This window comes from Microplitis mediator, chromosome 3 (genome assembly GCF_029852145.1).
Source record: "Microplitis mediator isolate UGA2020A chromosome 3, iyMicMedi2.1, whole genome shotgun sequence".
Classification (NCBI taxonomy): Eukaryota; Metazoa; Arthropoda; class Insecta; order Hymenoptera; family Braconidae; genus Microplitis; species Microplitis mediator.
In genome coordinates, this window is record NC_079971.1 from 23,062,265 (window position 1) to 23,075,105 (window position 12,841).

The window sequence follows — 12,841 nt, forward strand, 5'->3', positions numbered from 1 at the left end:
CAATTGATTTGTTGAAAAATATTTTTGATGTCTGTCAATTTCAGGATCATTCGAAATTTTGTGTGAAAAAAATTAATCCGGCCCATTTTACCCCTGTAATTTTTAATTACTATAATTTATTGGAGTAAAATAAAAAAATCCTTAGTAAAATATTTGAATGAAAAAGTTGTCAGCGGGTTAGATTTTTACGAATTCGCTGGTGATTAAAAATTCGTCATTTATTGTAAAAGTGAGTAATGATAAAATATTTAAAATAATCATCACACATCCATATTAAATCACATGTGAACGTCATAAGAAAACGGCGTGGGAAGATGATGAGTAAAGTGTCTTTTGGAATCCGTCGGCAGCTGTTCACACGTGTGTCTCTACTCCATGCAAACCCTCACTACATATTCCTCATAAGGAAAAACAAACATTAATACTTAACTTATATTTCTCATACATTATATTCCTCACTTATTTATACTTCTTACGTTCCATCATTTCCTCACTTTCTTACTCTTTCTTACTGTCATTTCTCCCATCCTCTATCCTCTTATGTCCCTCTTATCTACTTCTCCTATCCAAGTGTATTACTCCCAGCTCATTAGGAATTTTGCTCAAAAAATTTGCGATACGTCAATTCCACACTTTGGTTTTTTTATTTTTTAAATATCAAGGACTTGCGGAAATAATTTAGGGAAGGGGTATAATGAGACAGTCAAAATTTGGGCGGGAATTTATTGTTTTTTTTAAATTCTTAAATTATTTCGAGTTTCTTACGAATTTTTGGAGAAATTTAGTAGTCGGGATAAAATGGGTCACTTAGGAAATTTGGTCAGTAAAATAAAAATTTTTTACTAGAAATTTTTTACAAACTCGAGGAAAAATGGGTCAGTTTCAAACAAATAAAATTTTTTTTTTAAATTCTGCAATTATTTGAATTTCTTACGAATTTTTGGGGTAAAATTGGCCATCTAATGAATTTGGTTAAAAAAAATTTTTTTTATGGGATCTTTTTTTAATTTGAGGTAAAATGGGTCAGTCTATATTTGGCAAAAAAAATTTTTTCGAAAATTCTGAAATCATTTCGAGTTTCTTACGAATTTTCGGAGAAATTTAGTATTTGGGATAAAATGGGTCACTTAGGAAATTTGGTCAGTAAAATAAAAATTTTTTACAAACTCGAGGAAAAATGGGTCAGTTTCAAATTTTGACAAAGAAAATTATTTTTTAAAATTCTGCAATTATTTGAATTTCTTTCGAATTTTTGGGGTAAAATTGGCCATCCAATAAATTTGGTTAAAAAAAAAATTTTTTATAAGATCCTTTTTTAATTTGGGGTAAAATGGGTCAGTCCATAATCTGGGCAAAAAAAAATTTTTCCGGAAATTCTGCAATTATTTTGAGTTCGGAATTTTTGGAGAAAAATCAAATGTTTGGGGTAAAATGGACCGTGCAATAAATTTGTTCAACAAAAAAAAATTTTATTTGGGATTTTTTTTAGAATTTGGGGTAAAATAAATCAGTCTAAAATTTGGGCAAATAAAATTTTCTTGAATTATTTTAAAATTCTCGCGATTTTTTTGAGCGAAATTAAATACTCGGGGTAAAATGGAACCATAAAGAATGTGGTCAGCAAAAATTTTTTTGTAGAAAATTCTTTTATTTTAAATTTCCTCAAAATTTTTAAAGTAAAATAAAATACTTGGGGTAAAACGGGTCATCTTAAAAATTTAATGAACCCAAAAATTCTGTCGTATTCCAGAAACTTTTTATTAAAAAAATTTGTTGAAAATTAAATAAAATTGAATTTGCCGTCAAAAAATCATAGAAAGTAATTACTCATAAGATATCATTGTGCCCAAGCTCCCCCATACATTCACAACAAAAAAATGAATAAGTAAAAAAAAATAGTTGAATTTTGAATTTCTGCAATGTATCTCAAGTCACGCACAAGAGACTATTAATTCAAAGTAGATTAATATTGTCCCGTGGCCGCGTTGTCGTCGCGTAGAAACTTATGGCGCTAATTCACCCCTTAGAATTATTACCAGACTTACCCTCTGATATGCTGCTACAATACTACTATGCTCACTATACGACACAACACTGTCGTCTTATGCTTTCCTTCCTTCCTTACTTTCTTTCTTTCTTTCTTTATCTGTTCCCGCTGTGTATGAGCTTCCCTTCGTCAAGACAAAATCCGCAAATATTTAAGGAACGGTTAAAGTCACCCGAAATAATGCCGAGTTGTCGTTTCGTAATAAAATTAACCGACGGTATTGTTTCATATCTATGTCACTGTTTTGTGTCATTTTTCATATATTATATAATAATTCTTTTTTTTTATCAAAGAAAAATATTAATCATTTTTTTTTACTGAGTTGGAATTTCGGTAACGGGTGTCTAGATTTTTTCAAGTGTAGATTGGGAAGGGATTCGAAAGGGAGTTTGATTATTTTGATAAATATGAGGAAAGAGGGTGGCTGGGTGGTGGCTGTCTTTGCAACTCAGGTACGAGCGACGATGCAAGAGTTGTTTTTATTTTGCTGACCAGCAAATCTCAGGGCAGAGTCCTGATTTATGATACCTCAAATTAGTTAATGACTTTAATTAACTTTTGATAAAATTGTAAATATAATAATTATCATTAGTATGATTTAGTTATTTTTATTTAGATTTTTATTGCAACGAGTGTTGGACACTTTTTATTTCATACCAACACATTATTTATTTTATTTTAACTAAAGTCTTTTAATTATATTTTAGTTAATGTTTTAATTAAGATAACTCGTAAACTATTGAGTTTAAGTTTTAATTTGCAAGGACATTTTTTTTAGGAAATTTAATTCTCTTCAAAAAAGTATTGAGTTACTTTTTACGTAAATTCAATAGTTTGTACATAATTTTAATTTTAACAAAAAATTATTATTTAAATCGAAATTTTTTTTATTAAACTTCAATTTAAAATTCACGTTTAATTATTCAAAATTAACGCTAAACTATTAAAGATACGTTAAAAATGTATCAGTACAATTTTGTAGGAGATTAAATTCTCTACAAAAAAGTATTGATTGACTTTTTACCTAAAGTCAATAATTTCGGCAGAATTTTAATCTAATCCCCAAAAATTTCTGTTTTACTTAAAATTTATTTTTCTGAACTCCGATTTAAAATTCCCGCTCAATTATTTAAAATTCCATCTAAACTATTAAAGATACGACAGAAATATATCAATACAATTTTATAGACAATTAAATTCTCTTCAAAAAAGTACTGATTGCCTTTTACCCTCAAATCGATAATTCCGATACAATTTGATCCCCAAAATTTTCTATTCCTCTCAAAATTTATTTTTTTGAACTCCGATTTAAAATTTCCTCCTAACTATCAAAGATACGACCAAAATACCCCAACACAATCTTATAGGAAATTAAATTCTCTACAAAAAAGTACTGATTGCCTTTCATCCTCAATTCAATAGTTTATCCACAAACTCAATCCCAAATAAATACCTGACTACATTCTCACTTAAACGTAAAATCCGAGTCAAAGTACTAAAGTGTGACTTGTAAATAAAAAAAGCAACGTTAAAAAAAATAAAATTCTTGGTTTTAAACTAAAGATATGCTTTTGAAAATAACTCGAGTAATATAGTAAGTTCGTTATGAGCAACAGACCGACATGGTATGGCTCATAATTGTAGACTACAGATCTGCTGGCTCTCCGATCCTCCAGGCAAATTCTCTCCAACTAACACCAATTGTCCACCAAAAAATTTATTCAACTCCTGAAACCCCTCCCAAAAAAACCTTAACTCTAAAAAAAAATTCACCCCCTCCCCGAAAAAAAAATATAAATTTTTTCGCTATAAATTTGCCTCGAAAAAATTTTTATCTCAATTTTTTTTCTTAACGAGCCGCATAAATTTTAAACAAAACGGACAAAACATTTAAGAGCAGCCTGAAAATTATTAGCCAGAGAATGTCTTAATCTTCAGTTTGTAAAATATTTTTTTTTTATCTCCGTACTTAATAATTTTTTTATTTTACTACATCTTATTACCTCGGGTTTAAACCTCAGGAATTTTTTTAATCATTGAAATTTCAAATTTTTAATTCCTTTATATTGTTTTTTAAATAAAAAATTTTTTTTTTAACTGTATATAAAAATGAGTTGGGAGTTTTCAAGAGAAATAATATCATTAAATTATTCTCAAGATGTCTTGGAGTATTTATCTCTTGAAACCTCAACGCAGAGCTAAGGGTTGAGAGCGACGATACAGTTTCCCCTTTAAACCGCGTCTTAATACTCGTTGCCACAGACTTAATAAACCTTGCATACCGGTAATAATTCCCTCATCATATATAAACGTGTACAAACATATTTATTTATTTATTTATATTTCATACTTCATATATTTATCATTTTACTACATGACTGTCTCTGTAAATTAATAATGTGATAAAAAATTTTACGTTTCCATAAATAACTCGTGAATAATCAAGTTTACGTGAAAATGTACAAAGACCTTTTTTTTAGTAAATTTAATTCTCTTCAAAAAAGCTTTGATTACTTTTTATGGTGAATTTGATATTTTTGAAGATATGGTAATTTGAAGAGTCAAAAAATTTGGATTAAACAGTTTATAGAAATTAAATTTTAATTTTATTTTATTATAACTCGTAAACTATGACGTTTATGAAAAAATGTACAGAGGTCATTTTTATAGGAAATTTAATTCTCTACAAAATTATTTATGTTCATTTTTGCCCTATCTTTGATACTTAACGTGATATTTTAGTTTTTAGTAATGAGTATGCGAATTAATTTTTTAATTTTTTTTAATAAATTTATAAAAAAAATATATATATGTATGTGTATAAAAAATATGTAGGTGTAAGTACTCATTCAACTTTTTTCCCAACGGTCTAAAAATAGCGTATGTCATATATACAATATACACTAGTTTATACACACATGTGAACATGTGGTAATTCTGTTTTAATTTCCACTAATTTAATTATCATTATTATTATTATTTTTTTTTGACAAAAGTTATCAACATTTTTTTTATTCCAAGGTATAATATGGGCCACTCAAAATTTTGTTTAAAAAAAAATTTGAAATATTTCATACCAGGTTACAAATTTCGATTTTACTAATTCTGTAAACTGAATTTTTTTTTTTTTTAAATAGACCATTTTCCCCGAATTTTGAATTTTTATTTATTATTGGGGTCTATTGATATCGAGTATTTATTTGAGTACTCAAAATTTTTTTTTTTTACCGCCAATTTTTCTCTCAAAATTTTAAAATCCGCGAATAAAATTTTTTTTCAATTTTTCTTAATTTGTCGATACACAAAACATATCTGTATATATTTATATATATGTATATTTTTTTTTGAATTTACATTAAAAAAAAAAAAGTTTTTTTAATAATTTTTTACAAAAAAATTTTAATATTTAAATAAAAATTTTTTTTTTTTTTTTTTTATAGATTGATACTCCTCAAGATGGCGAAACAAATCCAGAATCAGATTCCGTGGGACCAGAAGCTGCATCCCCAGAAAAAGGTTTCAAGGGTAAGTAGAAAAAAAAATTAATTTTACAAGAAAATCGAGTCCATAAACTATTAGCAGTCATAACTTTTTATGGGAATGATAAAAAATATTAAGAGATAAATTAGATATACTTGTAAATGTATATTTATATAAAATATATATAGAGATAGAGATAAACATGAAAAAGAAAAAAAATCGAGGGTGAAAATGAATTCTTTAGTAAATCGAGTAGATACTGAAGTCTTGAAAGGGGTCGGGACGTAAAAGTTGAGGATTCGGTGACTGCTGTCGATTGAGTTTAGTCTGGTGAGAAAGAATAAAGAATAGAATGAGTGAATGGAGAAATAAAATAAAATAATAAGGAGTAAGGAGTTTGGATAAATGTAAGAGTAAGAATAAAGAGATGAAGCCAATCCACTTAAGAATCCCCAGCTACTTTCTCTTCATTTCTTTCGCTCATTCCTGCTTTTATGCTGCAGATAACAACGGAAATCTGACAAATATGCTACGATTTACAGAACAATACTAGTGATAAAATTTTAGTGTTGAGTAACGGAAAAAGCGATAGTGAAATTTATTTATTTATCTTTTTTCTATTCCACTTTGCTCTTAATTTTTTAAGTTATTGAGGCTTTGAATTTAATTCGGGACTAAACTATTGAATTGAGGATGAAAGGCAATCAGTACTTTTTTTGTAGAGAATTCAATTTCCTACAAGATTTTATTGGGGTATTTTGATCGTATCTTTGATAGTTCGAAGGGAATTTTAAATCGGAGTTCAAAAAAATAAATTTTGAGGGGACTAGAACTTTTTGGGGATCAAATTGTATCGGAATTATCGATTTGAGAGTAAAAGGAAATCAGTACTTTTTTGTAGAGAATTTAATTGTCTATAAAATTGTATCGATACATTTTTGACGTATCTTTAATAGTTTAGATGGAATTTTAAATAATTGAGCGGGAATTTTAAATCGGAGTTCAGAAAAATAAATTTTTAGTGAAATAGAAATTTTTGGGGCTTAGATTAAAATTCTGCCGAAATTATTGACTGTAGGTAAAAAGTCAATCAATACTTTTTTGTAGAAAATTAAATTTCCTACAAAATTGTACTGATACATTTTTAACGTATCTTTAATAGTTTAGCGTTAATTTTGAATAATTAAACGTGAATTTTAAATTGAAGTTTAATAAAAAAAATTTCGATTTAAATAATAATTTTTTGTTAAAATTAAAATTATGTACAAACTATTGAATTTACGTAAAGAATAACTCAATACTTTTTTGTAGAGAATTAAATTTCCTAAAAAAAATGTCCTTACAAATTAAAACTTAAACCCAATAGTTTACGAGTTATCTTAATTAAAACATTAACTAAAATATAATTAAAAGACTTTAGTTAAAATAAAATAAATAATGTGTTGGTATGAAATAAAAAGTGTCCAACACTCGTTGCAATAAAAATCTAAATAAAAATAACTAAATCATACTAATGATAATTATTGTATTTATAATTTTATCAAAAGTTAATTAAAGTCATTAACTAATTTGAGGCATCGTAAATCAGGACTCTGCCCTGAGATTTGCTGGTCACCAAAATAAAAACAACTCTTGCATCGTCGCTCGTACCTGAGTGGCAAAGATAGCCACCACCCAGCCACCCTCTTTCCTCATATTTATCAAAATAATCAAACTCCCTTTTAAGTCTCTCCCCAATCTCTCCCTTCAATATCAAAATCTCCAAAACCATCACCTTTATCTAATTAATTAAAACCAATTAATAAAATATCTTACCGCCTCTTTAACGCCATCCCGTTTCAAAACCATAAGCACCATAGGCCAACACTTGCATTGATGTCCGCACTGCATATCTTCCCCTCAAAAAGAAAAAAATGAATATACAAAAACGTAAAGAATTATTACGAAAAAATCTTCTCATGGTAGTGAAGTGCTCGAGGGTTTTGAGTTGAGAGGCTCGTCTCGAAACGACATAATAGTCAGTCACTACTCCTCTATATTCTTACACTAAAATACTCAACATCTACAAGTTGTTTTAAACCTCTCGGATTCAGGATAATCTCATTCTTTCTCTCCTCTTTTATACTTAAAACCTCAAACTTATACTTATTATTACATTATCGTTGGTACTGAGGAATAATTTACTAGCTCGAGGTACAAATGACTGCATCCGAGGCGTTGAAAACAACCGTCCGACATTTTTGTTTTATTACTTTTGAATTATCTCATTACGATAAACAAAATAATTTATTTGCTTCAATACAGAAATATATATACATATTTTTCATTTACTGACCACGTGATTAATTTTTATTTATCGTCAACAATTGATTTTTCACATGCAAGTTTTTTAATTCGTTTAAAATCGTCGTTTTCTCGATTATTTTCAGTGCATTGACATCGCGTGTCAATGCATACATTTTCGCTAGTTTACGGGCTATGTTATTTGTTATTGAGTTATTTTCTTTTATGAACATTCATAGGAGATACAAATCTACGTTTTTATAAATTTTTTTCGATTTTCAAAAATACTAATTCGTAAATTAATTTTTTTTTGTAATTATTCGGAGGGGTAAAAATAATTATAATTGACAAATTATTCGTGACGTGCAATATTAATTATTTTAAAATTAAAAATAATTTTTAATAAAAATACTGCTGTAATTGGTTTTGTTGAAGACTATAATTAGCATTGTTTGAGAATACATTAAAAAAACTTTTTTTTTTACTAAAAAAAAAAAAATAAAAATTATAAAATGAGAAAAAAAAATGAAATAGCTGCTGGCGCTAAGCCTCAGGGTTAAAGTAAACCTGCCGATGTGCTGGCAAAATTGGGTACTAAAAATACGTCTTACCTTTTCTAAACTAAACCTACACCTTGCCTATATATATAAGTATATATGTGTATGAAGAAGTGAAAAAAAAGAATGAAAGTAAAAGATCATCAATACAACCCCCTCGGCACCTTGGATCGTTTAAACATACCGCTAACTTGATTGTTTGCCGACTGTATACACTCTTTTGTTTTATTTTCTCGTAAAAATATATACGTGCCCTTGAGGGTCAATGAGCTCAGCTACACTAGTCTTGCAAGTAAAAATAATCATAATCTATGTCAGTATTTCACAAAAACGAATAATAGCCACTTTAAAATTTGAATTTGTAACTGAGCATTAGGATTTTTTAGTCAGTCAAAATTATATCAATATATATTTTAATATGACTGATTGATATTACACGGTAAGAAATGTTTTGCGGATATCACTATGCCAGTATGGGCGTAAACGCCATACTGTATGGTATCGAAAATTTTTATAGGTTATAACATTGTATGCATAGATGATTCAACCATTGCGGGAATAGTAACATTGGCAATAGTTGTCGCGGACGCCGCAATGTCAGTATGGCCGTCGAGCCTTTACTGCATTGCCGTATCCACATTGCTTCTGGCCGATAAACCTAGTCTAACGACATCTATATCGTTTTGGTGGTAATACGATAGTATACATTGATTGACACCCCAGAAATTATGGCGGGAAAAACTAGTAGCATTGTGCCCTCGGCATTGTAGTATGGGTCTCAGGCCATGTTGTTTCGCCGTGCTTACTATGCATACGTATGAGCAATACAATAGCTCCAGTACTATCCCCCGTGGAAAAATATATATTTGAAAAATATACTCATAAATCTATGTCAAATATAAGTAAAATACAGAAATATATATTTTGACATATATTTTTTTTGCATTAAATTATATGTGCGCATATATGATTACATATATGTGTAAATATATGTTTATGTATAAGACTGCATATATGTTTGCATATATTCTCATATATAAGTCACATATATTTTATATACACGCCAACATATATTTTACATATATGTTTATATATATGTAAAAATATATTTTTACATAAATTTTTACATATATACTAAATATATTTTGACTTACATATTTGTGTATATACGAGCATATATATACAAATATATGCAGACATATATTTTTTCATATATGTTTGTATGTATACCCACATATATTATCTAGACTTTTTCAGAGTTTTTCAGAGTAAAGTCCGAAAAATTTTCACTAGGGATTTCAGGTATTGAAAATTAAAAAAATTCATGTAAGTTTCTGATATTGTAACAAATATGTTGAAATATATGTCAATATATATTTGCATATATATGAACATATCTGTTTGCATATATGTAAATATATATGTTTCTATATAGATTAATATATATGTGAATGTATATAGCTGTATATATGTTGAGATTTATAATTACATATATGTTGATACATATATTGAGATATATACTTTCGTACATTTTTATTTAAATGCAGGCATATACATTGACGTATATGAGAAAATATATGTCTGCATATATTTCTTATATATTCCACGTATATCCTGACATCTATGAAATCATACATGCATACATTTATATCAACATATAACTGAAAATATATTTGATGTAGGGGAGGGTGGGGCAGAGGACAAGCCCAAAATTTTGAAAAAGTGATTTTTTCATATTTTTATCGTCAAATTAAAAAAAAATTATTATAATTCCACATTTCTAGCCCTACGCATAACACCTGGGGCAAAATGGACCAGCCGAAACTTCCGAAAAAATTATTTTTTCATATTTTTCGGCCGTTTTTCTATGTAAGAGGCAAATTTGGTCACTAAAAATTTATAAAAATTAAATTTTTTTTTTAGTTGATAAATTTTTGAAATAAAGTAAAATTATAGAATTGATTTTTTTTTTTTATTAAATAACAATTAGTAATTAAGGTAATCGAGAGTGAACGATTTTTTACGCTTTAAAAAATTTTTTTCGAGTAATATAAAACCAAAAATAGTTGTCAAGAGAAAGAAATACATTCTTAATGATGAAAACAATTTAAAAAAAAAAAAAACGAAAAAAAAAATTTTTTTTATCACTTTTTGAAGGGGGGCCGCTCTGCCCCACAAAAAAAAAAAAAATTTTCAGAATTTTGGCAAAATGTCCATAAATTTGTTCGAAATAGGACGAAAGTAAAGTGATCTTATGGTTGAAAGACACAAAAAGTAATAATTGGCTTAAGGGGGCCGCTCTGCCCCACCCTCCCCTATATTTTTTTTGCGTACATATATTTTGTATATATCACATATACGTCACGTTTATTTTCGACATATATATTTTTTCATGCGGGATACAGTATAGTAAATAACACCATACTTTTGGGACTTGTTACAATACTGTCATGGAATATTTCACATACTATTTTATTATCTGTCTTCAGACTATAGTAGTATGGTGTTAAACGCCATGCATTTCTTACCGTGTACCGAATTTAAATGAAATTTTAATAAGCTATACTTGACAAATTTGAATCATAGACTTCTACTGTCAAGAATAGTAAGTACACATACGAATTTAGTAACCGTTCATACCAAAACAGGACTGAGTCCTGTTCTGGATGTTAATGGCGACTATTTTGACAGTAACCAGTCATATATTTCATGTACTCTATAGCTTAGCACTGGTTACTGTTTAAAAAGTAATAGTACGTGTTAAGCTATGACTTACTCCTCATCTAATATTAATCAGTCATATTAAAATGTATTTTTCCCTATACTTTTCATCGATTACTAAGCAGAACAGTAACCACTACTATTTCTTTTCGTGTACGTATATAAATATATATCTGTAAAGAATTGAAGCAGCCAACCGAAAATATATCGTAGTTTGTTACAATGAGTGACTACTCTACTCCAAGTTTTACTTTTAGTTTTATTACTTTCGACTAGTCTTGATTTTATTTTATTATATAAAATAAAACAAAATAATTGTTTTTTTTTTTACAGGCACGGAGTTAGTGTCCAGTTGATCAATACACGAATGGATCGATCAATAATAATAATAATAATAATTTTAACAATACTAATAATCATAATAATAAAAATAATATAATTTAAAAATGAAAATACTAGAGAATAAAATAATTATTTCAATTAATTAATAAATTAATGAATTGATTAATTGATTAAAGAAGAAATATAAAATATTTTTGTACGCTTTCGAGTATAGTAGTTATATATATATACATATATATATATATATATATATATATATATATATATATATATATATACATATATATATTTATGTATATATATAAAATAATATATGATAGAGTAATTAGGAAAAAAATGTCATGGAACAAATTTATTAATTAAATTAATGAATTAAAATACTTTTTATTCTTTTTTCTACCGAAGTAAAAAAAAAAAATTTGTATCTTCCACGTGAACTAAATACAGTTTTATATTTAATGTTGATAGTATTTGTGTTCATTAGCAAGTTTATTAGTAATGGAGTAAATAAATTTGGTAATGGAGAGATTTTTAAATTTTTAAACTCATTACTGAAGAGTGAAAGTGTTATCATTAAATAGTAATTATTAATTATGATATTAATGTATAACGATTTATATAATTTTTATATTATGTTTGTAAAAAAGTCGGAGATATTGTGTACAGAGTTTAAATAAAAAAAACTGAATGAATATTCAATTTTATTATTTTATTAGGGGGGAGGGGAAGGGGTAAAATGGATAAGGTAAGTTTTGAATGTAATATATATGTAATAAATTGTTGTAGCCGCCCGCATGGAAATACCATATATGATAAATATATATGGAAAATATATAATTAATATGGAACCATATGTGACGAAAAACGATATATATTTTCTTGTATATAATATACACGGAAAGAAAATTATGGGAAGTTTTCCTATGCATTATGGGAATGGTTCCCATAATGGTATGGGAATAGTACCTATACTACTATAGGCATGGTTCCCATATATTATGGGAGCCATCCCCATACTAGTATGAGAATAGTTCCCATAATGATATGGGAATGGTTCCCATACCATTATGGGAATGGTTCCCATATTGGTATAGGAACTATTCCTATAATATTATGGGAACTATTCCCATAATGTTATGGGAACCATCCCTATAATATCATCAAATTTTTTTTTTTGCACAATAGTGTAGAAATTTCCCAAAATTTAAATTTTCTTGAATATTTTGTGCTGACAAAAAATTCTTATTAAAAATTTTAATGTTTTTTTGCCAAATTCGATTTTTTTTTCAATGTTTGAATTTTTGTTTTTATGTTTAATAATATTTCTGTGTATTGTAGAAGTGATTACTACACTTCTTTAAATTAATTTTTTCATAATAATATGGGAACCATTCCCATAATATTATAGGAA

General features: G+C 27.4%; 1 protein-coding gene across 1 annotated transcript in view; it reads left to right on the forward strand.

The window, feature by feature from the left end:
• Positions 1–11,643, forward strand: part of LOC130664894 (ubiquitin carboxyl-terminal hydrolase 48-like) — a 58,919-nt gene extending 47,276 nt beyond the window's left edge. The window contains exons 10-11 of the mRNA XM_057465073.1: positions 5,488–5,572; positions 11,422–11,643. Of these exons, the coding sequence (XP_057321056.1) occupies positions 5,488–5,572; positions 11,422–11,444 (108 nt within the window). The 3' untranslated portion in view covers positions 11,445–11,643. The remainder of the gene's footprint in view (positions 1–5,487; positions 5,573–11,421) is intronic.
• The last annotated feature ends 1,198 nt before the right edge of the window (positions 11,644–12,841 follow it).